Source organism: Contarinia nasturtii, unplaced genomic scaffold, assembly GCF_009176525.2.
Source record: "Contarinia nasturtii isolate CC-2019 unplaced genomic scaffold, AAFC_CNas_1.1 Cnas_scaffold_2678, whole genome shotgun sequence".
Classification (NCBI taxonomy): Eukaryota; Metazoa; Arthropoda; class Insecta; order Diptera; family Cecidomyiidae; genus Contarinia; species Contarinia nasturtii.
This window is the reverse complement of record NW_022199997.1, coordinates 1,338,621-1,364,724: the sequence shown is the minus strand read 5'-3', so window position 1 is coordinate 1,364,724 and position 26,104 is coordinate 1,338,621. Positions and strand designations below refer to the sequence as shown.

The 26,104-nt window shown below is 32.6% G+C and overlaps 7 protein-coding genes across 11 annotated transcripts; 3 read left to right on the top strand and 4 right to left on the bottom strand.

The window, feature by feature from the left end:
* Positions 1-1,485: 1,485 nt before the first annotated feature.
* LOC116348728 (cryptochrome-1-like) lies at positions 1,486-8,221 on the top strand. The gene is made up of 16 exons (XM_031779807.1): positions 1,486-2,440; positions 4,102-4,217; positions 4,288-4,423; positions 4,543-4,727; positions 4,789-4,895; positions 4,965-4,975; positions 5,102-5,199; positions 5,336-5,464; positions 5,555-5,607; positions 5,696-5,799; positions 5,857-5,939; positions 6,118-6,184; positions 6,280-6,340; positions 6,444-6,624; positions 6,703-6,735; positions 7,121-8,221. Exons 1-16 carry the CDS (start codon positions 2,181-2,183, stop codon positions 7,810-7,812), a joined length of 2,316 nt encoding a protein of 771 aa, XP_031635667.1. The 5' UTR covers positions 1,486-2,180; the 3' UTR covers positions 7,813-8,221.
* Positions 8,210-13,975, bottom strand: LOC116348727. Its single transcript, XM_031779805.1, has 9 exons — positions 13,414-13,975; positions 13,066-13,133; positions 12,385-12,964; positions 11,686-12,316; positions 11,223-11,611; positions 10,693-11,156; positions 10,551-10,631; positions 10,170-10,467; positions 8,210-10,057 (listed from the first exon to the last, which is right to left on the bottom strand). Exons 1-9 carry the CDS (start codon positions 13,502-13,504, stop codon positions 9,558-9,560), a joined length of 3,102 nt encoding a protein of 1,033 aa, XP_031635665.1. The 5' UTR covers positions 13,505-13,975; the 3' UTR covers positions 8,210-9,557.
* A 1,118-nt stretch (positions 13,976-15,093) lies between these two features.
* LOC116348804 (RNA guanine-N7 methyltransferase activating subunit-like) lies at positions 15,094-15,865 on the bottom strand. Its single transcript, XM_031779937.1, has one exon. It carries the CDS (start codon positions 15,749-15,751, stop codon positions 15,332-15,334), a length of 420 nt encoding a protein of 139 aa, XP_031635797.1. The 5' UTR covers positions 15,752-15,865; the 3' UTR covers positions 15,094-15,331.
* Positions 15,813-16,629, bottom strand: LOC116348803 (protein cereblon homolog). The gene is made up of 4 exons (XM_031779936.1): positions 16,495-16,629; positions 16,224-16,429; positions 15,964-16,150; positions 15,813-15,871 (listed from the first exon to the last, which is right to left on the bottom strand). The coding sequence occupies exons 1-4, from the start codon at positions 16,613-16,615 to the stop codon at positions 15,825-15,827; spliced, it is 561 nt and encodes a 186-aa protein (XP_031635796.1). The 5' UTR covers positions 16,616-16,629; the 3' UTR covers positions 15,813-15,824.
* A 334-nt stretch (positions 16,630-16,963) lies between these two features.
* Positions 16,964-20,255, top strand: LOC116348802 (arginine/serine-rich coiled-coil protein 2). 3 transcript variants are annotated; one of them, XM_031779934.1, is made up of 6 exons: positions 16,964-17,100; positions 17,536-17,637; positions 18,838-18,990; positions 19,053-19,216; positions 19,280-19,977; positions 20,069-20,255. In XM_031779934.1, the coding sequence occupies exons 1-6, from the start codon at positions 17,026-17,028 to the stop codon at positions 20,137-20,139; spliced, it is 1,263 nt and encodes a 420-aa protein (XP_031635794.1). In that variant the 5' UTR covers positions 16,964-17,025; the 3' UTR covers positions 20,140-20,255. The 3 variants fall into 3 exon arrangements, with proteins under 3 accessions (XP_031635794.1, XP_031635793.1, XP_031635795.1); XM_031779933.1 differs by having other exon boundaries at positions 16,967-17,100; positions 19,050-19,216; XM_031779935.1 differs by lacking the exon at positions 16,964-17,100 and adding an exon at positions 17,920-18,291 and having other exon boundaries at positions 17,534-17,637; positions 19,050-19,216.
* An 87-nt stretch (positions 20,256-20,342) lies between these two features.
* Positions 20,343-25,598, top strand: LOC116348787 (COMM domain-containing protein 4). The gene is made up of 4 exons (XM_031779902.1): positions 20,343-20,429; positions 24,557-24,697; positions 24,775-25,015; positions 25,142-25,598. Exons 1-4 carry the CDS (start codon positions 20,427-20,429, stop codon positions 25,339-25,341), a joined length of 585 nt encoding a protein of 194 aa, XP_031635762.1. The 5' UTR covers positions 20,343-20,426; the 3' UTR covers positions 25,342-25,598.
* On the bottom strand, positions 20,560-22,433 carry LOC116348786 (leucokinins-like). Of its 3 annotated transcripts, none has more exons than XM_031779900.1 (4): positions 22,201-22,433; positions 21,599-21,915; positions 20,932-21,385; positions 20,560-20,852 (listed from the first exon to the last, which is right to left on the bottom strand). In XM_031779900.1, exons 2-4 carry the CDS (start codon positions 21,876-21,878, stop codon positions 20,825-20,827), a joined length of 762 nt encoding a protein of 253 aa, XP_031635760.1. In that variant the 5' UTR covers positions 21,879-21,915; positions 22,201-22,433; the 3' UTR covers positions 20,560-20,824. The 3 variants fall into 3 exon arrangements, with proteins under 3 accessions (XP_031635760.1, XP_031635759.1, XP_031635761.1); XM_031779899.1 differs by having other exon boundaries at positions 22,266-22,433; XM_031779901.1 differs by lacking the exon at positions 22,201-22,433 and adding an exon at positions 21,993-22,016.
* Positions 25,599-26,104: the final 506 nt, after the last annotated feature.

The following is a 26,104-nucleotide window of genomic DNA, read 5'->3' as shown; positions in this document are numbered from 1 at the left end:
CAAAATAAACGTTTAAAGGTCGACCACTCTTCGGAGCTTTCACAATTAATAAACATTTATTATATTTACAAGCAATTATTTTGGTACGTACCGAAAAAGGACTTTATTTGGTGCGAAACGAGTTTGTAAAAGTGCTTCATTTGAAATTTATGTAAGTATTACGTTAATGTTATGAATTTATTTATTCCGTTCTATGTTGGCCAGTATCGATTCTCAACAAGTTCTCGAATGTTCGAAAATACTTTTACATTTTCTTTCATTCATTCTTTCAATAATTTTCTTATGAAATTAAATAATATTTAAAATAACTTTGCGAAACAAAACCATCTCCCTTTGCTCGTGGCAATTGTTTATAATGTTATTGTTATTTATTTTTGAATTGTTAAAACACCTTTCTGCTAAAGAGTATTTGTTAAATGAAACAAAACGTTCTATATTCAGTAATCATACCCTTTCAATAACAAAAACAATCCAAATACACTAACAATTGCTTATGTAAAGGCGTATGCAATGCACGCCAATTTCAACGTGACTCACAGCTATATGCTACGTAAGCGCGTACACGTTTCAAATTAACCGTATAAACCGAGGCAGATATCAAATTGCTTTGCATTGAGAGTTTGGCCATTTGATAAAACTAAATCAGTCCACCTTTCATACATGATGTCATCATTAATATGGAATATTTGCATCCATAATAACGGAAACCACAGTAGGAAGTCTGAATAATATACAGAAATAAAGAAATTCATCCATATCGATTTGATAGGAAAAAGAAAGAAAATGCAAAACAAACAGTAGAAACAGAAGAAATCGTATAGTATACGTGTAATATTGGTGTGTGTGTGTGCGCGTTTTGCATTTACTTGATAGTCACGTGGCACAAGATGTGCTCAAACTGTTGCCTGCTAACCGTAGCAATATTGAAATGGAAATAATAGATTTTCCTCCCGTCCTGCTTTCTTTGCCATTTGAAATGGATCCAGCTAATCGAGTATAAGTATAACGGCATCATTGCACTGAACGTGTTCAACGTGTGCTGTACAATTGTATGTGTTCGTCTATTCGATAAAAATTGTGTCTATTTGCTAGTTATAACTTGAAGTATCGTGGCACAGTACAGTCTCATAATGTTATCCGTGCGCAATAGTTGAAACATTTACACATCTTCAGATATTCAAAGTAACGATGCCAAAAATTTTTGAATTCACAGAAATTGTGTGTGCCATTTAATCATTCACTTTAATTTGTGGTGAAAATTGCTTTTTTTTCATTTGAAATAAAACGCATAAGACATCACATATTTTCTGGCTATTTTTATGTTCACTTTAATTTATTATAAAAAATGCTGGAAAATACAATTAATTAAAAAACAGTGTTATTCAAGATGTAACATTAATATTATATAATTGATGTTAATTAAGCATATTTTATAATGTTTTGTTCGGTGGAATTCTGAGGAAAAAACTTATATTTGTGACATTTTCACGTGTCTACTGTTTGACGAATAAAATTAAAAAAAAACTTGATAAATAAATAGAATTGTAAGTCACCGTTGTGCATAATACGTAAAATTGAAAGTGCAAAGTAATTCATTTTAAATGTACCCTGTGATTTGATATCATCGGTATCGGGTCACTAAAGCACTCTACTACTGTAACGTAATACATGGATTTAAAAAAAGGTGGATTTTTCGTCGTAGTATTACATAAATAAAATTTCTCACATTCGCATCGGAATCGATCAGTTCTTTTACTACAAAAAAAAACGTGATTATAAACACAGGAAATTAATTTGGTTTTCAAATTATCTTAAAAAGTGACAAAATCATGTAGAGTAAAATGGGTTTTCTGCAAAAGACGTCATTTCAATTGAAAAATGTGTCATCCGTCTACTAAATCGGAATATCTATACACGTGAAATTAATACTTTCATACCTTTAACCGTTCAATTTACGTAAAATATATTATTTATGTGAAGCAAATTAAAAGAAAGAGCAGGAGTACGCTACCGGTCTGTTGAAAATACTAATCAACATATTTTTGAATGGGATTGTTTTTCATTTGTTGATTTTTTGGAAGTGTAACGGAAAAGGTTTAATTTATAATAAGTGAAATTATTTCCTTTTATTGCTCGTTTAAAAAAAAAAAAGACATTTTGAACATTTAATAAGTAACACAATGAATACCAGTGCATGCATCACAATGACTGATCAATACAAAGTTGGAACATCAAAAGCGTATCACGATAATATAACAATTACACCGTCGAAAGTTGTGCACAAGGAGCGACATATTATTCATTGGTTTCGTCGCGGTCTCCGACTTCACGATAATCCGGCATTGTACGAAGGTCTGAGAAACTGCACCACATTTCGATGCATTTTCATATTGGACCCTTGGTTTGCTGACAGTTCAAATGTGGGGATAAACAAATGGAGGTGAATGAATCAATCGAAATTCAATTCAAATTGCACATCGGAATTTTGTATCAATCATATTTTTATCCACATTATTAAGATGCGCATTATTATGATTGATTGATTATTATTATTAGGCTAGTTAATGATGGCTTTAATTATTTGGTGCCATTTCAAACCAAAGCTCTTTTCTACCGGATGACGTAGGTAGATAGGTTTCCTTGGTGAAAATATAGTCGATATGTTGTAGGTTTTTTCCTCCAAATTACGAAGCACTACAAATGACTAATGCCGCACCAAAACCATAGCACTATTACGCAGCCAATTACTGCTTTTTTTCAATAATTATTCTACATTTCAATTAGTTATTCGGAGTTTATGGCTATTTATATATTTTTTCTCGAAATTTTTCTGTTATTGTCATTCAATTCAAATGTCAATGGGTATAATTCTAAGAATGTTCTGATTTTCGGATGCTTAATGAATAATTTGTATATATTTTTAATATTCGCGCCAGACAGTTAGGGCGAATATTAAAAAATAAACAAATTATTCCGAAACCCACATCTTGGAGAATTATTTGCACCCACTGAGAAATTCTCCGTGATAATTGGTGTGAATAATAACTGCCACAAGTCGCATACAATTTTCATCCGATTTTCATCCGATTTTCATCCGATAATCTGAAAGAATTTGGAGGTGCTGTGAGTTTCTGATAATTTGGCAATAATTCGCATAATTTCATTGCGCATATAAAATATCGTAAAGGAGCGAGTACGACGTTTCCCCCTTTGCTAAGCGAAATAAATCCGATATACGGCGCTGATTTGAATGTCACTCTATGTCATTCCACAATGATACATTTTTTGGCTTGACAATATATAAGCTCTTCATTCAACATGCATAATTTTTGAACGGTCGAGTAAAAAAAAGAAACATATCATATGTTAAAATATTCTTCTTACGTTTATCATAAAAATTCTCTATATTTTAAATTTATTCGTTTAAAAATAACAATAATTTCAATTTTTTTTTTCATAGATTGAACAAGAATCTAATGTAAAAAGTAATACCAATGCGACACCTACCGTTAAAATAGAAAAGGAAACTTATTTGGAACTGTAACATTTTGGTCCGCCATAACAGCATCTTCGTTTTGCTTCTCTGTGATTGGTCAAGTAAAACGAAGATGCTGTCATGGTGGACAAAAATGCTACAAGGGAGGCCAACTAAGTTTCTTTTTGCATTTTTACGGTAGGTGTCGCATTGTCATTACTATTTACATTGGATTCTTATTTAATCGATGAAACATTTTTTGTTGAAATTATTGTAATTTATAAACAAATTAATTTTTTTATAAAAAAAAAATTTTAATAAATTTTTTAATGAAAAATGTTAGAAAAATATTCTATGACATGTTTTTTTTTCAACGATTCAATAATTATGAATGTGTATGCATTTTAAATGAAGAGCTTATATATTTTCAAGCCAAAAAAGTATTATTGTGAAATGACAGAGTGACATTTACATCAGCGCCGTATATCGAATTAATTTCGCTTGGCATAGGGGGAAATATTTTGACAGATAGTACTCGATCCTTTATTCCATTACAAAATGGTCATCGCTGGGAGTATGCAAAGTTCACACCGATCAATAGTAAAATGTATTTTGATTATTCTTAGGTTTTTGCTTCAATGTCTCGAGGATTTGGATCAAAATTTGAAAAAAATCAACTCCAGACTGTTTGTCGTACGCGGTCAAGCCACAAATGTTCTACCAGAACTGTTCAAAGAATGGGGTCTGTTTCGTGGATTCACTTCTGTGAACGCATTAATGTGAATGATAATTAATTTATATTTGGTTTGTAGGCACAACTTGTTTAACATTCGAAGAAGATCCGGAACCATTTGGCAAGGAACGCGACCAAAAAATCATAAAAATATGTAAAGATTTAGATATCGAAGTGATACAAGTGGTTTCACACACATTATATAAACTCGAAAAGTGAGTAAATTTATATTTATGGTTTCGTTAAATAAACGTCGAAATTAGTTGTGCTCAAGTTTAAGCATAATCATTTACAAACTTCTTAAGGTTGAACAATAATTTGTGTTAATTTTCAGAATAATCGAGGCAAATGGAAATCGAACACCGCTCACATATAATCAATTTCAATGTATTATCGAAACAATGGATCCACCGCCTGTTGCCGAAATGGAAATCTCACCTGAATTGCTTAAGGCTGCAACCACACCACTAACCGACGATCACGAAGACCGATTTGGTGTTCCCAGTCTCGACGAATTACGTAGATAGGCATTTTAAAGTTAAATTAGTGAATATAATCTAATTTTGAGATATCTGTTTAGGTTTTGACACAGAGAATTTAAAACCACCAGTTTGGCAGGGCGGCGAGACAGAAGCGTTACAACGAATGGAAAGACATCTAGAAAGAAAGGCCTGGGTTGCATCTTTTGTAAGTTTCAACATTACACAATCGTTTCGAATTGTATGCAAATTATTATATAATAATCTCATTTAATAGGGACGTCCAAGGTAACATTGAGCAAAATACCGCTGTATTGTTAACCGATGTAATGGTTCAAGAGGGCAAATACTGTTTTTATATTTGATTTATACATTTTCAAAAGAAATTTTTTTTTTTATTTATTCACATTCAAGAATGACACCTCAGTCCTTGTTGGCAAGTCAAACCGGCCTTTCGCCATATCTTCGCTTTGGTTGCTTGAGTGTGCGTGTATTCTATCATCAATTGAGTGGCAAGTTATGTTACGTTATGCTTTATTTTCCTTTTTTCTAGCTTAGAGCAACAAATGCTTTATAACAATGATTTGCACAAAAGGAAAATTCTTTAAAAAAGTCCGGAGTTTAAACATTTTTTTTATTATTTTTCAGATTTATACAAAAAGATAAAAAAAGCACAACCACCACTGTCTCTCCACGGCCAATTATTATGGCGTGAGTTCTTTTATTGTGCGGCAACAAAAAATGGTAAATTCGACCGAATGCGTGGAAATCCTATATGTAAGCTTTTTGTATATTTTACGCCAATTTCCATTTCTGAAATTCCGAATTAATTTTTGTTTTTTTTTTAAAAAAAAAAAAAAAACGTAGGTGTTCAAATTCCGTGGGAAAAAAATCCAGAAGCACTTGCAAAATGGGCAAATGTAAGTAAATTAATAGTAATAAACCTGTAGTGAACCAAAGGACATTCTTTAAATTAAGTTTCTCGTAAAAATGAATCGAATTCAATAGGGCCAAACTGGATATCCATGGATAGATGCGATAATGACACAATTACGAGAAGAAGGATGGATTCATCATTTGGCAAGACACGCTGTAGCATGCTTTTTGACACGGTAAACATATATATTTTACTATAAGTATAAAATTCAATAGAAATGATTTTTGTTTAGCGGTGATTTATGGATTTCGTGGGAAGAAGGAATGAAGGTTTTCGATGAACTTCTTCTCGATGCAGATTGGTCTGTAAATGCAGGTATTGCTTTATTTGTTGTCTTATGTGGATTTTCTTTACTTAAGTTTCATTTTAGTTTGAATAACTGTTTTAATGCTGGTAAATGTAAATAAGCAAAAAAGATAAAATTTGAAGATCGATGCACCGTGCACTGTTCGAACTGAAATACTTAAGTTTGATTTTGTTCCGTATAACACAGGAATGTGGATGTGGCTTTCATCTTCGTCATTCTTCCAACAGTTTTTTCACTGCTACTGCCCCGTTAGGTAAATGTCGTTGTCTTTTTATCCTCATTGTTTTTGCTGCTTTTCAATATTTTTATTGGAAATCATTTTCATTTATATATACATTAAAATTGTAGGTTTGGTCGACGTGCCGATCCAAATGGAGACTTTATTCGTAAATATTTACCTATTTTAAAGGTAAATATGCAAATTTATAATTAAAACTCGATCCTGAAGCATTTAATTTTTAGCAATACAAGCCAGTTATAAAAAATACATACATATCGAATTGATTTTCTAGAATTTTCCAACGAGATATATCCACGAGCCTTGGAATGCACCGGAAAGTATTCAAAAAGCAGCCAAATGCATAATTGGCCGAGACTATTCAATGCCAATGGTGGACCATTCAACTGCAAGCCGTACAAATATTGAACGTTTACGACAAGTGTATAATCAGCTTTACAAATACCGTGACATAAGTATGCACATTTGGCCAAATAAAAAATTAAAATTAAAGTGTCTTTTTGAACTAATTAAAGTGTTGTTTATTCACACAGAAATTAGCAAGAAAGAATCGCAAATAGTTTTGGGTAAATATTTTTATTCTTCAATCATACAATATATAATCAGTTGGGGCTAAAACAATAGACGTTATTGTTTTAATGATGAATCACTTTTCTTGTTTTAATAGTAGTGATTGTTCATTAATAACTTCTATTGTTTTAGTCCATTTAGCTGGCTAACGTACTGTCAGCTCAACTGACCAGTTAGTTCAATATATTGTCTGTCAGTTACTAGTATGTCAAACAAGGAAAATTATTTATTATGCAAATTATAAGGTTGCCACAAAAAAATGTTCATTGATTTCATATTCACGTTTTTAGTTTACTAAAAATAGCTTTTCAGTCAATGTTTATGGATTAAGTTTTTTTTTTTTTAATTTAAAGCTAATTTTTTTTAAATGAAATTTATTAGAAATGGTGAAATCGACAGATAAGTATGTGGCCAATTCACCGGTGAGTTTGATGGACATGCACATGTACTCTCGAAAATCGAATTACAAAGGTCTGTTAGATACGGATGAATGTCAAGGTAATCAATTGACCGAGCTCGGCAATGAACAACACCATCAGCGCATTCGTTATGTGGAAAATGATCACGTTGAATCGGTCAAGGAGCTAAAGTACAATAAACGTGTGAAAACATTGATTGAGAACGAAACAAATAGAAACTATATTTCGCACAATTATCTAACTGAAAATCAAGATGAACTATTAGAAGAAACACAAATATCTGATCAAATGAAACAACAGAGTAGACAAAATGAATCACAGCACCAGTCATGTTATGAACAAAATATCGGATATGCACCGAATGAACAGCAAAATCTGATATTTTGCGAACAGGTTGAATGCGACACAAGAAACCATTCAAATCGAAAAGGACTCGAAAATCATACCGACTCGTCTCCGACATACAATTATATAATACGGCAAGAAAATGCACACAATCCAAATTCAAAGGATAATTTAATCGATGCGGTTCAATCGAATGACGTCAATCATTTGGCACAGCACTTCAACGATCGCTTGCAAACACATAGCCACCATAACAATACGAAGACTTTATTGGCCACATATCAACCAAATGATACGTTCAATGGTTAGTGTTCGTACTTACCGTTCTTGTTCTATTTTCGAAGAAGACATATTAAGTGCCACAAAGCAATTTTGATATTGTTTTAATATGAAAGTTTGAAAAATGTTTAAAAACACAATTATTTGATCTTGAATCAAAACGAAAAGAAAAAATGTTGCATTTATTTCAAAAGAAAAGTTAGACGAATAATATATCTTAGAGTTTTCAACGTAAAATTAATCGATTTAAATATGATAAAAATTGGACTAGAGGCACATTAATCGTTTGTAATCTGATATGATAAAAATAAATAAGAGAGAAAAATGTTGCAAACATAAATACCAGCTGAAAATATTGCACTCGTATTAAATGATAAAAAAAAATGTTGTAGGTGAATATAACAAATAAATATCAAGGGGGATAAATTCCGCATATATACGTATAACTGAGTATTAATTATAGTTTGATTCGCTAATATTTAAAACCGAAAAAGAAAATTGGTGCAAACAAAAATTGACTTAATTTCCACAATAATATGTGAACTATTTACTTTTCTATAGCTATATTTGGTTTTCATCAAATGGAAGAACTGAACAAAAGCTTTTTTGACTAAATTACATCCAACGAGAATGATCACCATATCCTACACTTGAAATCAATTTGTGAGGACGGACAGTTTTTTTTTTACTTTTTTTCGATCGTGAATTATTTGGCATTTGTAAGATATTTAACTTATTTAAGAACTGTAATTCCTACACGCACAATTCACAATCGAAGAAACATATAAGAAAAACCTACACACAGAACCCTCAAACAGAAATGATCTACCAAACAATTAGTTTTCTGCCCATATTCGGATAAAAGAGTATGAGTAAAGGGAAGTAATTTGATTCGAAAATTCAATTATCGCTTGAAAATTCTAAAAAAATCCCTTAAGATATAAAAAAAATTAACACACAAACATAAAATCAAAAAAAAAAAAAAAAAATTCGAAACGATGTTCCGAATGAATCTCCCAACACTACTTGTCTATTTCGTGAATTATGTCTAAAATCTCTGCTTAAACAATAATAAATAAATATAAAGTAAAATTAAACAATTAAATTTATTCTAAAACACACTGTAAATGCTCTTAATTTGCAAGTTTTATGGGTTTTAATTGGCACAATTTTGATTTAAAAATACAATATGTTTAATCATTGATGCGATTCGAATTGCTGAAAATTCCGCATACATCGAAATGAATTGTAGAAAAAAAATCGAATTTGAATGCTTAACTTTAGCTTAGGAGTGTAATTCTTTTTGCGATTTAAATTCCATCAATGAGATTGACCACTTGCTTTCATTTTAGTTTATTTTGAAATTCATTTTCCAATTGTTTTTTTAATTTGAGCTCACAAATTAATATTCAATTAATTGTGTATATGAGTTGTCAAATGGTTTAACATAAATAAATTTTGTGTTTTTTTTTATTTGTACGTTTAAATATGTACCTGAATTATTTGAAAGAAGAAAAAGAAAACTAATAAGTTGTTGCTTTTAATAATATTAAGTAAATAAGCCAATCTTAAATCAATTTAATTTCTCAGAAGCATTGAGAACTATTGCACTTGATTATTTCATTAAAATTGTTTTAAATGAGAAAAGAAAAGTTCCAAATTCAAAGTCTTAAGTTCTCTTTGCTATGTTTTACCAACGAAAAGGCAAAAAAAAATTGTTTTGTGAAAATACGCTCAGTTTGTTTTAAGTATTTGAAAAAATGATTTTTTTTTTGCTAAACTACAACACTTTCATCGATTTCATCAGTACATATGTCATCGTTCAAGTTATCTTCATCCAGTACATGCTCCCATATGGTTTTGAAATCGGTGCTGTCCACTTTTTCTTCCATATCCTCAAGACTCTCTTGGAATTTACTTAATAGCTCTTTATTCATGACACATTCGCCGTTATCATTGTTCATCGTGAATCCATCGACATCGTTGTCGCTACTGAACGGACTGTGAACAAGAACTACATTACAATTGAGCGCATCGTCACCGAAGAAACAGTCATCAATAATATTGTTCAAACTGGACTGTGTCGTCATATTGACAACCGACTGTTTTCTATTGCCATCAACCAAATTCAAATCAACGGTAGAGCTTGCCTCTAGCAAACTCATTTCATCTTCGCTTGTATTCGATATGGCTGCAGCTGGGCGTGCACAATTCATCTGTGGCATTTTTGCATCACCACTCAAAAAAACATTTTTGTAAATTTCCCCATTTGCATCTAAATAATTTTTTTTTTATAATAGTAGTCAGGAATTTGTGTTGAAATTTATGAATAAAATGAATCTATATCAAGTGAAATGTGTGGAAATTAATTTAAAATAAAGAATTACCATTATCCATTGAATTGATGTCGGACGTGAGATTTTTCGATTGGATATTGTGCCTTTCGTCGGTACTCGATTCATTTGTATTGCTGCTTTCCGACTGTACGAAACCATCCGTCGGTGCTTTTGTGTACTTTTTAAGTTGCGCCACAAAGTTTCCATCGCTCCAAATGTGCTCTTCTTCTTTGTGCACGATGCGCAAGTGTTTTATCATACTTGGCTTTCGTTTGACCATCTTATTACAGAACGGACATGTGTATGTGATATTCTCGTGCACGGTTTTGTGACGTTTCAATTCATATTTCTATATTTTATTTTATTTTATAAAAATATCATTATTAATATATTAAAAAAAATTATTTTGTTTCGACTGTCGATTTAACATACCTTGTTGAATTTTTTCGAGCAACTGTCACACTTGTGCATTTTAGTTGGTGACGACGGCGATTGATTATTGTTATTTGCCACCTGAAAACAGTAGATAAATTAGAGTTGGCTATTTGCAATATGAACAATTGAATATGTTTACCGTTTTTGGGTGATGCAATGCATTAATGCCGTTTGACTGTTTGTTAGATTTTTCAATTTTATGATGTTTTGCGTCTGTGCCTGATTTCACATAAGAATCTGTTGTGGCATTTTTTTTCGCTTGCGAAATTTTCCGTTGTTGTTGGCCAGAGTTTTGATCGTCACCATCTTTGAATCGATTGGATGGGGAGGATGTTGTTTGAATGCTTATTAGCGGTGGAACTGGAATATCGTTAACTGTGCCATTGTTTGCAGTCATTCCTTGGGTCGATATCTTCTTTGTTCCGTTTAGCATATTGTGTCGTTCATTTAGTTTTGAGGCCAACGCTTTTGCTGTCATCGGATTGACCGGTGATCCAGTATGTGTGATCGAGGATTGACTCTCACTCAAATATGACCGCTTGGTATTATTTTTTGAATGGCCATGATTTGAAGAGGAACGTTTAACACCAGTCAAAATTCTCACTGTTAACAAATAAAAAAGGACATTGAATATTTTTGTAAACTAAATGTTAAATCAATATAACAAACCTGCATGAACGCTGCGCAAGTGTTTATTCATACATGATTTGGACTTGAATTTTTTCTCGCAAACAATGCAAGAAGAAACTTCATTGTCTTTTTCACCGGCTGATGCTCCATCAGGCGAACCAATTTCAAGCTTATCCAATGCCAACGTCTGATTTGCAGCGGTATCGTTTACGATTGGTATGCTGTTTCCAATACCATTGTTACCAACAATGGCAGTACATGAGTCTGATTCAACACAGGATAGAGTCTCTGGCGTAGAGCCCAATGCTGCCACAACAAAACCATCTTGCGAATTCTTCTCGATATCCGAAAAATCGAAATTCTCTTTGGAATCATCCTTAACTTTTTTGCTCTCTTTTACTTTCTTCTCTACCAAAATGTCTGGCTCACTGTCAAAATAGAGTAAACCGAATTTCAGTGAAAAAAAAAATTGGAAATATAATTGTTTGATGAGTTAATTTACCATTCGCCAGCCGACACATGTATTTTGATGTGCCGTGTCAATGACCAGGAATTTGAAAAATATTGCATGCATACAACGCATTGTGGTTTCTTGTCGTCCGACTTTGGACACTTATGAATGTGCTCTTTTAGTTCATTTTCATGTGAAAACATATTCATGCACAAGCTGCACAAAAAGCAACTATGCTGAGCACGAACATGACGATATATATTGGTCATGGTTGAGTATTTTTTATCGCACAATCGACACGGATACACTTTTTTTTCATCTTTTTCGGTGCCATTTTGGCCGGACGCATTTGGATACATTTGCATATCGCTTGTAATACTTTCGTTATCATTTGCTGTACTCAAGAGTTTCTCCAGTTTCTCCAGTTTCTCGCCCTCATCTTCGTACCCCATAAAGTCATTGAATTCCGTTTCTGTGGAAAATGTATCATCCAAATTCAAAAGTGAATTATTGGCGGCATATTGTTGCCCATCATCGTTTGTATGATCGATCAACGAATTAATCAAATTATTTGTACTCGATCCGCCGTCATAATATGAGTTGGTTGCACTATACGCATGATTTTCATAGCATACATACGACGATGGCTTGATTATTGTTTTAATTGAAGGTAACATAATTTCTGGAAAATTGAATATTTCATATTTATATTACGGCATTACTTAAATCACCATTCAAATGAATACTCACCAGTTTTGTGATTTGGATCATGATCATACGCCGTATAATTGCCAAACAACTGGATCTCTGGCAATGCAACACCACCGCGACTCAGTACATTCTTTGTTACCGGATACGGACTTTCAAGTAAGAGCGGCATTTTCATTCGTTCACCGTACTTTGGTGAATACCAAACTTTTAACAGATCGCCAACGTCGAGATCTTCAATGGCCGCAAAGAAAATCTCATTGTCCTCTTCGTATGCGATCAGATTTTGTTCGTTTGAATACTGAGCGGGATCAACATGAATCATCCAATTGCAGTATTTTTCATTTCTGGTGTCCAAATGAATGTGTCTTACGTTGAATAAATCTCTTAGTTCCGACATGTGCATTGCATCCATGTCTAAATTTACTGTGCCGAAAATTTTTAACGGAAATTTTGCATTTTCAACAGGTATGTAAGATTTTGGTGCCATTAATGGGCCAAATCTGCATCCTTTCGCAAATTTTTGTACCGATATAATGTGTAAACCCATCGCATCTTGATAAATTTGTAAACCGTGCGGCACTGATGACCACGATAAATTATCCGTTGATGTATCTTTAACCTTTTTTGATGAAAATAAACGTTCAATTTCGTGATTATTTATTTCGTTGCATAAATCGTGATTAAAAGATAAAAAAAGAATTAAAACGTAGATACACTTACGTGTTCTCCCTTAGATAATACTGGGCATACATAAGTGTCGTGATCGGATGAGGAGCAAAAATTGCACGCTAAAATCATAATCAAAACGCATTAATTTTTCGTAGAATATTAAAATAAAAAAAAAATCCAATTGGAATTCTCATCGAATTGTTATGTGAAAATGCCATAACATTATCGATATAAGGAAAACTCATTGACAATAACAAAACCTAACCTCAAAACTCAATGTATATCAAATCAAAAAGGAGAGAGAAAAAAAACATCAAATTTACTTTCGTGATCATTGAGTATTGACAAAATAAAGACGAGAAAAAAAAAAACAAAAACAATTAACCAAATTCTACTAACAATTTTCCACATTTTTTATATTCTGAAGTGTTGCAAGAGCATTGAAACAGATGTGCGAATCCAAAACACTCTCACTGGCATCCACATTCATAGTACTTGTTATTTATGTTGGTATATTATCTTTACGAACGCAATTCTTTTTCGATTTATTTTTTTGAAGCGCAAGAAATCGATTGCTTCACAATAACTTTCAATCTGCATTTACTCTAAATTCCATTGAAACAACATTCAATTACGAAACTTTTCGTCGATCGAAAATTACTCAAATATATCGTTCTCTCTTTCTGTTCAGCCAAACCAATTTATCCAGTCTCGATGACAACTCTCAAATCAGTTCAAATTTCATTGCACTGCACCAATCAATTTAGAACAAATGTAAAATGAACGTGTTTTTATTTCGGCATCTTCGACGATTTTTTGAAATGAATGCAATTAATATGCGACAATGCCAATTAACTTCAATATGCAATGATTGCCAACAAAATATTCAATTCAATTCAATATGAAATTCAATGTTTTCTTTGAAACTGTGCGATACAAAATCACTTCTTCTTTTTTTCTTCTTCTTCTCTCGTTCATCTGTACATATTTCTATATTCTTATTCTTAATGCGAACACAGATACACATCAAGATCCTATTTTACTTTCAAACATACAATACATGCATACAGACATAAAACAAACGGTATTAGTTTTTCATTCTATTTTTGATTATTTTCGTTCTCGCTCTTTTGCATTTGCACATTTACCGAACGAATCGGTCTGTTGTCTTATAGGATCGGTTGAACGGTGTGGTATCGGTATTGAAAACGAGAGCAAGAGAAAAGTGGAAAAAGGAAAGAGAACATACATTTGTGTAACACACAGATGGAGAGCATTGAGGAAAAACGATAAAACGCATCACTTAATCGGTTGGCGGTGTGAGTGTGCGCACGGATAATAAACTCACTAGAAATGCTCATAGTGTGTTAAGCATGTGTGTTAAGTTATTCGCGTCTTGCTAACGGTACATTTGTGCAGTGAGATATTGTTTGTTTACAAAATATTGAGTGATTTTCCACCGAAACTATGGACCAGTGGTATGTATATTCTGCTGACTACTACAAATACTGTATTAATATTCCTCTCAACCTTTGAACGAATGATACACCGTCTTTTTTTCATTACCTGTTTTATATTACAACATCTTGGATTTGAAGAAGAAGAAAAAAATGGATCCTTCTATACATGTATGCGTTTTTTTTTTTATTTATAGATAAAAAGAAATTGAACACATGTACGTAAGTTTCCATGAGTCAAAATAGATTTGAGTGAAAAATGTTCAACACATTCAACGCATAATTAAGGTGTGCACTCCTATTTAAATTTGGTTTATTTTGGTTTTAAAGAAAAGGAAAACCGGCGCGTGCGCAACTTTCGTTTTCTTTCTTTTCATTTGTATTCGAAACCCAAAATACACATTTGCAATAACAATAAATAGCAAGTTTTGAGTGGAATCAAAATATGATGATGCCATTCCAAAATACCGAGTTAAATGTCTATTATTAAAAGCATATACAAAACTCGTGATTTGTTTGGACTTAAAATAAGCATCTTTATTATCTTCAGAGAGTAGGAAGCGAACCATGTATTGTGATTTGTTTCGTACTAATTTGTAGTAAATTCATCGTTAACTTTTAATACGTATTCAGAATTGTTGGGCCATTTTTATTTAAAAAAAAAGTTGCATTGATAATAGCTGATTCTGTTAATTGGGAACAACAAATGACATTTTTGTTCGACTGAAATTTCATTTACATAATTATTGTATTAATAATTTATTTAATTGTTATTAAATTCTCTTTTGTTTCCTCTTTGTTGTTGTTTTTGTTTTTACAATACTTTTTCAAATATGGCAGGCTTTTTTGCGTTGTTGAAATTAGTATGGATGAGATGAACCATGACCATGACCATGGCCTTGATTACTGTGATGACTGTGATGCCCATGATACGAATGATGCCCATGTCCACTGTTATCGCCGTCACGTCGATAGTTTCTATCGTGTGGACGACTGTAATGTTGCCGATAATTCTGTCTTTGATGATCATTATTCCGATGATAGTTATTCCTGTTATTTGGACGATAATTGTTGCGATTATTCCAATTGCCTCTTGAATCGCCATAATTTCGTTGTTTCCACGGTTCAACTATCGGTGATGGTTTCGATGGTTTTTTCATAAACTCTGCAAATTCCTCATCATCTACGGTGTATCGATTCCGGAATTCTAGTTCACATTCTCTCAAAAATGCGGCATCATCATCTGATAAACGATTTATTTTACGATCTGGGTCCACCATTTTTCTTCTTCTCTATTTTCACTTACAAAACGGTATAAAAAAGCCTATAAAAGTCACACTATTTGATGTACTTTCAGAATTCGGTATGATGCTTTTCGGTCATTAACAATGAATTAACGTCTAAAAAATGAGAAAAAAAAAAACAAAAATTCAAAAAATCTTTGCAAATAATTGAATTGCACATTTATTTGACCACTAATTTTTTTACTTACGAGATTCGGTTAAAATATCACCAACAATTAAGGCATAGAATCCTTGATCGGATGGCGCGTGTAATGAATTTATTTCTGGACTATCGGCAGGTTCAAACATCCAACCCAAATGACGTGTACATTTCGAATTTGAACACAAACAAATGCGCCACTTATAACCCGGAAACCAACTGAAATGATCACTCCACTACGAATAGAAGAGAATAAACAATGAATTTCATTCAATTTCAATGGAATATCGAGTATTTTGCCGAATTTACCCGAATATTAATTGCAGCACAGTGCGCCTTTCGAACGATGACAACTTTGAATTGTACACCAAGTGAATTTTCTAATGTTTGGACGAGAATTTTCTGATGATTGTAGAACGTTTGATTTGATGCCGACAAAGCATACGGACTGATTTTATTTAGAAAAAAGTTTGAAATCGTTACGTCGCTACCGCAATATCTACACAATATAAACTCTGGAAAATAGAAATACCGAATATATGTATATATCGTAAAATTTCACGAGCAATGTGATAATTACCTTCTACTATTGTTTCTTCTTCAGTAGAATTGATGGAGTGTGTAAATGTTGGTGATACAAAAATTAAAAAAAATAATAATATTCTATTCATCAGAGAACTATTAAGCATTTTTTTTCTCATTTGTGTCACATTTACTGACATTTCTACCTGAACTGTTTTCGGCGTAAAATTGCCCGATGCAAATATCATTTGTGGTGGTCGTCGCAATACAGTAAAATATACGAATAAACTCTTTAAATACATAATTGAAAAACATAGCAGAGTACATTTTTTTGTATTCATTGTGTTTGTTAATCGTGTAAAGCTAATCAAAAATCAATTTAGCTGTACTTTCTATAACGGTCCCAGGTTTTAAAAACTCAGCGTAAATTCACAGGTGGCAACTTGTAAACTTTGACAGAAATCTTAATATGAAAGAAATTAAGCGAATGGCAACTTCACGCCGTATGACTAACATACATTATATTTTTATGTGTTTTAGTTCAGTATTCAACTAAATTCAGTCGCAGATTCACATAATAAAGGGAACAATGGAGGCAATAGTAAATTATGAAAGTGATGATGGCAATGGAAAATTGAAAATCACAAATGAATCCACTTCCAAGGTAAGTGTTTGCCATTTATTCAAAATGTATGCGTTGTGAAGAGCAAGTATTTTCATTTGGATGAATCGCACCCATTTTTCCTTGAAACTGAAGGGCATTATCTTCTACCAAAGATGAAGGTAAAACTGAATAACAATCAGTTGAAATGTGTGGTGTTTATTGAAACTATTCAAAATTGTAAATGTTCCAAGAAAATAGTTGCATTTTGCAATCAGCATACACGGAAAGAACATACGTGAAAAATAGCATATGCTTTCATCATTGTTTCTTGATGAAAAAATGTGTAACATTTGATTTGATTAGTGCGCTTGCGCGCTTCATCTCCAATGATATGAATAACTTTTCGATTTTTCTTTCCTGATTTCTCATCATTACCAAGAATTTATCTTCCCACATTCATTTTAACAGACAAAAACACGTTATTTTTATTTTTAGGGTTCAATGAGTAAAAAGGAAAAAAGACGTTATTCAAGCGACGATGATTCTAGTGATGGTTCGAGCTCACCTCAAGAGCGAAGCCGCAAAGTCATAAATGAGGTAAAATATAGTATTTTGAAAGAGTAAGATATGTAATTTAAAATTCTTGAGTTGGTTCAGAAAATCGACATTTCTTTCGATCACATAGTTTTCGTTTTCATAACGTGCGATAGGGCAATACGACCTTGAACATCAAAATTTCATAACCTTCATCTACCATTTATAATATATTAGTTTAATAATCAAAACAAACAAACAAACAAACAAAAAAAAAACGAATTGAATTCCAATTATTAACCAGTAATGTGTTGTTATGTATTTATTCAATTCTGCTGAAAAAAGAAAGAAAAATCCATTTTCAAAACATAAGCCAAAACCAAACAGAAAAAAAGCCAAGAAAAAGAAAAAAAGAAAAGAAAATTAAACCTGAAAATAAACTGAAACCAAATGCAAGTATGCAAGCAAAGAGAATGCGAGAGAAACGCGCGAGCGCTTGGACTGAATGAACCACCGACTGTGAATTGTACTTGCCCCTCACTCGTCGAAAGTATTTATTTAGCACCCATCCGGCAGTAGCTGCGGCCGTTCAACCATTTGTAGCTGGTTTCAGTCTTCCAAATAATTTGCCCATTTTATCGTCGCTGCAAATATTATTCGAACTATACTCGATACCGTATGTTGATCACACAAAACATACGCAAAATAATTATACAAGTGAGTATACTGATTTTGAGAGCGAAACTTATTTTTGTTCTACTATTTCATTACCAAAAAAAAAAAAAACATAATACAATACAAAATAATTTTTTTTAAAAAATTCAAAAAAAACATGAAACAATTTGATGCTCTTCTTTTAACTCATTAGTAAATAATCAATTTCTTTTTCTTTCTCTTTGCAAAAATTTAATTAGTGAGAAAAATGAAATCAAAAAATAATTTCAGGTAAAATTGAGCAAAATACCGCTGTATTGTAAACCGATGTAATGGTTCTAGAGGGCAAATAAACAGGCTAATACACAAGAATGTTTATATAACAACACAAAATTTATCAACATCGTAGTAATAGTATTCAAAACTGTCGTTTTGACATTTGATTTATACATATTCAATAATTTATTATTATTATTTTTTATTGTCAATTTGAGAAATCAGAATTAAATTGCTAAAAGTCCTACACATTCCAACGATACATAAACAAAATCAGTGTTCAGGCCAATAGATAAGATCTGACAGAAATGTATGTCAATTTTCAATTAACAGGATGATAGCAAATCATCGAGCCGATATTCTCCGTCGCCACGTAAATCGTCCAGCAAAACTTCAAGAAATGATAAACACAAAACGCATGAAAATCGCTCGGACAGGAATCGTTCGCGTTCGCGTAGCTCGTCCAGAGATAGACATGATCGGAAGGTATGTATCACGTAAATTTTTATTATGTGATAATATTTCATGAAGATTTTTATTTACAGAAGAAGAAGAACGGAGACAGAGATGATCGAAAGAAGTATCGTAATCGGTCGAGAGATCGGGAAAGACGACGTGAACGAAGTGATTCGCTGGACAGAGAAGATCGCCACCAAGACAGAAGTAGTGAACGACGAAAGGATCGATATGATGACCATAAACGGCATAACAAGTACTTTTTTAACTTCAATTCTCATGATACAAAAATTTCACAGTAAAAATAAATCTATTTCAGAGCCCGTGAAAATGAGCGTCGATATGAGGACAAAAGAGACTACAGTCAAAGACGTGACGAATCATCCCACCGAAATAATAGTCGCAGTTCAAGTGATGCCCGCACATCCGCTTCGTCGTCATCGTCATCGTCAAATAGTTCAAGTGCCATTCGAAGAGCCGAGGCACTCAACAGACAAATAGAGCGGCGTGCCAATGAAAAGGTTCAACAACTCCAAAAATTAGGCATTGAAATTCCAACTTTGATGCAACAGCATCAACAACTACAATTAAAAGCGCAAAACCAACAACAAAATTCACATATAAAACCGCTTATGTCAATCAGTACAAGCGGTCCGACCAACTTAAAATTGAATCCAAATGCTACATCCACCGATGAAACAACAACCGAAGGCGAAAAAAATCTTGCATTAAATTTGTCTAATTTCACCAGCTCTGTATTGACAAATGCACGATACACCGAGCAAATGCAAAAGAAGAAATTGATATGGGGAGCGAAGAAAGCAGCCGAACCAAGTACCACCAATAATAAATGGGAAGCCGCCAAATTTTCACAAGATAACGATGGCAAAGTTGCATCGAAATTTCTTCGTTTGATGGGAATGAAAAATGTACCTTCAACAGCAGCAGCAAACGATGCGGATTCAGGTGTAGAGAAACGAGAAGAAATGTTCTCATCCATGGAACAACAATATGAAGGTCAATATTGGACTATTCACTATTTATTTTAATTTTGTTCTTGAGAATCGTTTCTAATTTTAAATTTTTATTTCTTCCTTTGAATATACAGTCGCCAGACAGGCTACACATACGATGCGCGGTGTTGGTCTAGGATTTGGATCTCACTCACGACCGTGCTAAAGGAAAAAAGATTCACATGAGAATCTCATTGACTATGAATATATTGTTTACTTGATTCTAGAAACCAAGTCACATTTTTTTGAATGTTTAACAATAAAATTGAACATTAAAAACAACATTTGGTGTATATATGTCATTTAATTTGTTTCGTTTGTATCATTTGACAGTTGTTCACAGTATGACAGTTCATATAATTTGACGCATCAAAATGTCAAATATATTTGTTTGTTTATCAAAGCATTTAGAATGCTAAAAAGTTCTATAAATTGTATTGCTAATCATTAAAAATGGTAAGTTTTGTGAAATTAAAAGTATTCAATTCAAGAAACGATAGTCTAACATGCTGTAAAATAGTGTACGTAAAAAAGTGGTCATTTGACAGTGAGAAAAAGAAAGACAATTGAAAAATTCTCAAGCTGGTTCTTTACATTCAGTTCCCCAAAAGTTAACATTGAATATTTTATTTCAAAAAATACATAAATCCATTTCATTTGTCATGCAAGTATATAATAAAACTATATGGTTTTTATGCTCAAAAAGATTCATAGTTGAACGTATTAATTGGCCAGCTCAAATGAATTTGGTTCGCACATTTTGGAATGCATACATAAGTCATACAGACTAGACTATAGATGAATATACAAAATTAATTCTTTTTTCTATTTCATTGTTGCAAGGAAATCCTTCACTTGCGTCCTCCCCAGGGACGAAACCTATTTTTTAAGTAGTGGAAAATATGGAGTTATATTATGGAAAAGTAAAAATTTCACGTTCAATCAATAAAATACTTACGGAGCCCGTATCACAATTTTCGATTGTCCCACGTCTTTGCTCAAGTCCACATTTGTTGGCATCCGTGAATTTGATTGACTGTTTCCGCCATTCCGTTTACCACCCCACGAATGGAATTTCACTTTTTTTATTGTATTTCGTTTTTGGGCAATCGAATCATCCAAGTCCCGTGCACAGATCGATGAACTAAAGAAATTGACATCAGTTTTACAACATTTTTCATATAACATATTGTTGAGCATTTCATCGAGCTCCTTGTCTTGCAAAAGTATCAAAATTGTAAGATAATAGTAAAGAGCCGATTTGGTGGTTTCGCCAGCACGTTCGGTTGGAAAGAGTAGTGTGACATCATTGTCGAAAGCTTGCTGTTTTTCCAATATTCGCAACAACGTATTTATGTAACGCTGTTGATGTTCTTTCCCCAATCCAGGCAATTTCATCGATTCTTCGTCATCTATTTGGAAGTGAAATAAATTCTCAAAACTGATGTCTATCAAATGACTGTCCGCGAATGAAGGTGAGACTTCTCCCGAAATTTCATTAAAGTGCAAAATTGTTATAAAAATAAAATCTCAATTTTTATACGACGAAGATACATTTCAATAAAATCTCAGGAAAAGTTTCACTTTTATTCTCGAATAATTAATTTATAAATAACAAGTTTTACCGATATCAGTTTCCATATTATGCTTGAGATTTTGAATAAAATCATGCACTTTGCACGAATCATACAGCCTGAGCAGAGATTTTGCTGTCAATTGACGATATCGCCCCAGCAATTCATCATTATTTGTTATAGCTGGAGAAGCCATTGGATCATTATTGGCTGATGGATTTCCATAAACACTTTCTTCAGTTCCATAGGCTGAAGTTAAATGTGCTGGGGCTTGCTGAGATCGACAGATCACTAGCAACATTGCTGGGAGAAATATGTGCGCCAAAATCATTTTTTTACAATTTTCGGAGAACGTTTCAGGGAATTATCTAGATTTGAATAACCATAGATTTGAAATTTAAATTATTTTTATACTTTATGAAAAACTACGAAAGAAAAAAATTACACAAACAAGAAAATCATCGCGAGTCCATCATTTTTCGAAAAACTTAATTGATTTCCCTATTCATTGTGTAACGGTTTTGGCCATATGCTAATTAAGTTTCCGAAAATAAATATTATTCTAACATCAAAATCTGACGAAAAAAAAGCATAGATTTTGTCCAGCTGAAGTAATTCGATGTCAATAAGTGATAGTTTATTCATACACTCACACAATGATGAAAAATAAATCGATTGAAAATGTCCAATGAATTGCAGAAAAATAAACGATATTTACACTAAATATTTGATGCACAAAAAAATATGTAGTTTTCCAAAAGAACTGAACAAATCTTCTGTTTAATGTATTTTCAATGTGACTGAGAGGTTCGATTCACTAAATATAACTGATTTAACGGTGAAATATGGCAAATCACAGTTTTTCAGTTTAACATTGCTTGCGCTTTCATCGTGAACTGACATGATCGATGTTGAATCAGCGACTTTTATATTCGCTCAGCATTAATTATCTCTTAAAAAATAATCCTGACCATTTGCTATTATCATCAATGGTAACGCCAAACTGTTCATGGAATATTGTTTCTTCATGCGAAAGCGTTTTCCAGCTAATAACAATTTCATGTTATACATAAAGCAACATTCGTAATTTTCTTCCTTAGAGATGAGCTAACAAGTTGATGCAATTCATAAGTGGATGGTATACAAAGTTTGGTCAAGCGAACCGAAATATAAATTAGTTGAGACTCTTTGATTCTAACATGGAGGCGTTTTATAAGCATCGTATCTTTGTAACAAAATTTCAAACTGTGTGTATTCCATTTTCAATTATTTTCTGAGCATCGGTCATGATCTAATGAAAGTTATTGTTGTTTTACTACGTCATCTGAATTGACGACCATTTGTTTATGATTTGGTGATTTGTTTCAATTGGGCGCGTTTTGCTCATAAAATTCACTTTCGTCTATCACTCTATAGATCACTTGTTACGCATTTTAATCGGCACGTATTGTTTTGATCTCATTTACGTTAAATAGCGTTGAGCTATTATTCTATTGTCTTCTAATCGGAATGAGAATCAATTCTATTGTCCTCGCAGACGCGATAGACGAGAATTCTGTTTTGTCGAAAAAGGAAATGTAGCGTAACATATTTATATGCATGCAACGTGCCAATACATTTCAAACGAGGATAACAAAATCACACCGACTAACCAACACGTTGTTTATTTTCTAGGGTGAATCAAATCACGACTTCATCAGAATGATGAGCAATTTCGACAAATTAACTCTGGAGAAAACTGCTTCATAGAAATATGACTGTCATATTCTCTGGGAATTACATAATTTTTCGGGACTTTTTCTCGATTTTGGATGGAATTATTTTTGAATTTGGCTAAAAAAATGTCTTTACGGAAGTTTTACTGTATATATAGTTATTGTATGTGTTGAAAAAGCAAGGGGAAGAGACTGATACAAATGCTATGAATTTAAAATCATTCGTAAGGTAAAAAGGTCAACAGTTGAGAATTACTTGGTTGCACACAGAAATACATCTTTTCACATTTTCAGCTTCAGCAACTATCGCGTAAAATTAAAAATCGTTCAAACTCAGTCCATTTTCTATGTTGCTTATACTTTGTTGCGATTGCGGTGTGCAACATATTGTAAAATTGTGGCAGTATCTTTTCTACAGAGACGGAGTATTTCTTCTTATTATTGTTTAATTGGTTGTATCAATTTAAATATCACACTCCATTGCCTTTTATTCGCCCCATCTAAGTCCACGAATAGCTCTGAAGCAATCAAATAGTATTGTTTCATAAGTGCATGTAATAATCTTTTTTGGGACGTATAATGTCTGAGTCTAACAGTGTATAGTGTCTAGTCAAAATACTGGATGAATGTATTATAAGACAAGATAGTAGCTGAATAGAATTGATTTTAATCTGATCCGCCGTATGTTTACTCTATTTATAACATTGCAATTGCAATATCTTCTCTATATTCATCATTGATAATAATCAATGTAAACGATTGGTATTGTTTCTATTTTTACATCGAACGAAAGCTATTACCGTTGGAATGGTATTCAGTGCCAAATATGGCTTTTAATTAAAATAGAGATAAACTTAAGCATATATTTAAACGTCTAAACGTTTCTTAAACCAAACAGTTCCACGCACGAGTGAACTCAGTACTCAACACTTACAATATTCTGGTTTAAATCTTTTGACCATTTCCGTACTGTTTCTGTGTAAATGAAACTTTATAATATCTAAATATTCTCATTTTCAAAAAAAAGAGAGGCAATGAAGTTCCAAGGAGAAATATAATAAAGTTGAGCTAAGAAATGATTAAGCTGTTTCTGTAGAAACATATTTTCCACTCGACATGTTTGGGTGCACGACAAATATGAATCAAGTAAACTGACATCTTTTGATTGCGAACTGCAATACAGCAATTTAATTGAATGGATCAATTTAAAATTTACACTCGATTGCATATTTTACGTTTTTTTTTCTTCATCGAAATGTGGGAGAGAGCAATCATTTTTTTTTTTTTCTTTTAGAAATTCCGTTTCTGTGGAGACTGTGACTGTCCGGATTGGGTGTTGGCTGAAATTCACTCGTCATTGTCTATGCTCACTTCGGTTAAATTGAAAATATTGACACAACTCGTTGCAAACAGCATAGTAGGTGAAGAAGTACCGGTAAGCTATAAACCAGCATTATTTAAAATAATAATTTATTTCGATAAAAAAAAACTGGTATGAATTGTGTGTTGTAGGAATCAAAATTGAAAAGTTCCTTTATGAACAATAAAAATGATTTAAAGTCTATCAAGTCGGCGATGTCTTGTATTCGATTTTTGTTGGTGAATGCGACACGATTTCAAACTGATGAAAGTACATTTTCAACGGAGTTGCAGCAATTGGGTCTCCCTACCGAACATTCCACCGCCATTTGTCGTGTATTCAAAGAACAAAATGGTAGCATTCAGGAATATCTGACAAAGAACAGTCTTACAGGTAAATGAGAATAATGATTGATAGATGGTGGAAGGGGTCACAAAATAAATACGCCGTATTTAAGGTAGACAAACAATTAAAATCACATAATTTATATATTTTGTTATTTTACCATTCAAAATTTAGTGAATGAGCTCATCGATATGACATTCGATATACCAACTGATACAATAGACTGTGCTTGCATTAAATTCAAATTGAAAAATGAATTAGTTGATGGAGTGCCTACGGAAACAAATCACGAGATCAACGTAGGGAAGTCCAACATAAAAATGTTACTCAAAGAAATGAAAGCGGTTCGCAGCCTTATGGACGAAACGGAATGAGAACCGAAAACCGGTCAACCCATTCATGCGGCATAGAAAGTGTTGCAGTCATATATATTTTTAAATTTATATTTTGATGCAAAAAGCATTTAATGAAATTAGTATAAGTGCAGTCAGGCTCTCAAGTGATATTCTCCAAATTTCATTTGCTTGAATAAAAAATAATGATAATTTAGAGCATTTTACTTATTAGAAGAAGAGTTTCTGAATTTAAAACCTGCAACACATACGATTTTAACAATAAATTTTCGTTTAAATTGACTTTTACTATTTTCAATGCATAAATATATGGTTTTCGGTTTTTGCAAAACTTTTCCCCTTCAACATTTTGCAGATTAAAAAGCATTCAACAAAAATTCATAATGAAGTATGCGTGTAAGTAGAAAAAATGAAGAAAAAAATCACACATCTTCAGTGTGAATTCAGTTTCAATATTCAATTAGCGGTCTACTAGCTTCTGGAAGTGTATATGATGTAAGAAACCTCAAATGGATTTCGACCATTTTCGACTTGATTTATTGAATCTGTAACCAATTTGGCTGCATTGCTCTTTTGGCGCACATTAGAATGACTCGAGTAATCAGCTTATGTGAAAAGAGCTAAGCAAACTAACGACAAACCATTCATATAGCACAACCATGTGTTATTTCTTTTGCGGATTTACTACATTAAGAGATTTGCCATTTCATAAGCCATATATGTACGCAGATCTATGCAGATGCACCAAATCATATAATAAAATTAATCATCAAAAGTGGAAAAT

What these genes read in the sequence shown, in the direction of transcription:
- LOC116348802 (XM_031779933.1), top strand. Translation starts at nt 17,026, where the DNA reads ATGGAGGCAATAGTAAATTATGAAAGTGATGATGGCAATGGAAAATTG. An exon ending in CAAATGAATCCACTTCCAAG is followed by an intron (nt 17,101 to 17,535) that starts GTAAGTGTTTGC and finishes TTTTATTTTTAG; the next exon opens with GGTTCAATGAGTAAAAAGGA. An exon ending in GACCATAAACGGCATAACAA is followed by an intron (nt 19,217 to 19,279) that starts GTACTTTTTTAA and finishes AATCTATTTCAG; the next exon opens with AGCCCGTGAAAATGAGCGTC.
- LOC116348728 (XM_031779807.1), top strand. Translation starts at nt 2,181, where the DNA reads ATGAATACCAGTGCATGCATCACAATGACTGATCAATACAAAGTTGGA. An exon ending in TCCCAGTCTCGACGAATTAC is followed by an intron (nt 4,728 to 4,788) that starts GTAGATAGGCAT and finishes ATATCTGTTTAG; the next exon opens with GTTTTGACACAGAGAATTTA. An exon ending in AGAATCGCAAATAGTTTTGG is followed by an intron (nt 6,736 to 7,120) that starts GTAAATATTTTT and finishes GAAATTTATTAG; the next exon opens with AAATGGTGAAATCGACAGAT.
- LOC116348804 (XM_031779937.1), bottom strand. Translation starts at nt 15,751, where the DNA reads ATGGTGGACCCAGATCGTAAAATAAATCGTTTATCAGATGATGATGCC.
- LOC116348803 (XM_031779936.1), bottom strand. Translation starts at nt 16,615, where the DNA reads ATGAGAAAAAAAATGCTTAATAGTTCTCTGATGAATAGAATATTATTA. An exon ending in AGAAGAAACAATAGTAGAAG is followed by an intron (nt 16,430 to 16,494) that starts GTAATTATCACA and finishes TCTATTTTCCAG; the next exon opens with AGTTTATATTGTGTAGATAT. An exon ending in GTGCTGCAATTAATATTCGG is followed by an intron (nt 16,151 to 16,223) that starts GTAAATTCGGCA and finishes TTCTATTCGTAG; the next exon opens with TGGAGTGATCATTTCAGTTG.
- LOC116348787 (XM_031779902.1), top strand. An exon ending in TAGTAGGTGAAGAAGTACCG is followed by an intron (nt 24,698 to 24,774) that starts GTAAGCTATAAA and finishes TGTGTGTTGTAG; the next exon opens with GAATCAAAATTGAAAAGTTC. An exon ending in GACAAAGAACAGTCTTACAG is followed by an intron (nt 25,016 to 25,141) that starts GTAAATGAGAAT and finishes TTCAAAATTTAG; the next exon opens with TGAATGAGCTCATCGATATG.
- LOC116348786 (XM_031779900.1), bottom strand. Translation starts at nt 21,878, where the DNA reads ATGATTTTGGCGCACATATTTCTCCCAGCAATGTTGCTAGTGATCTGT. An exon ending in TAATATGGAAACTGATATCG is followed by an intron (nt 21,386 to 21,598) that starts GTAAAACTTGTT and finishes ACTTCCAAATAG; the next exon opens with ATGACGAAGAATCGATGAAA. An exon ending in AAAATTGTGATACGGGCTCC is followed by an intron (nt 20,853 to 20,931) that starts GTAAGTATTTTA and finishes CTTAAAAAATAG; the next exon opens with GTTTCGTCCCTGGGGAGGAC.
- LOC116348727 (XM_031779805.1), bottom strand. Translation starts at nt 13,504, where the DNA reads ATGAATGTGGATGCCAGTGAGAGTGTTTTGGATTCGCACATCTGTTTC. An exon ending in CTTGCGCAGCGTTCATGCAG is followed by an intron (nt 11,157 to 11,222) that starts GTTTGTTATATT and finishes ATTTGTTAACAG; the next exon opens with TGAGAATTTTGACTGGTGTT. An exon ending in CATTGCATCACCCAAAAACG is followed by an intron (nt 10,632 to 10,692) that starts GTAAACATATTC and finishes TACTGTTTTCAG; the next exon opens with GTGGCAAATAACAATAATCA.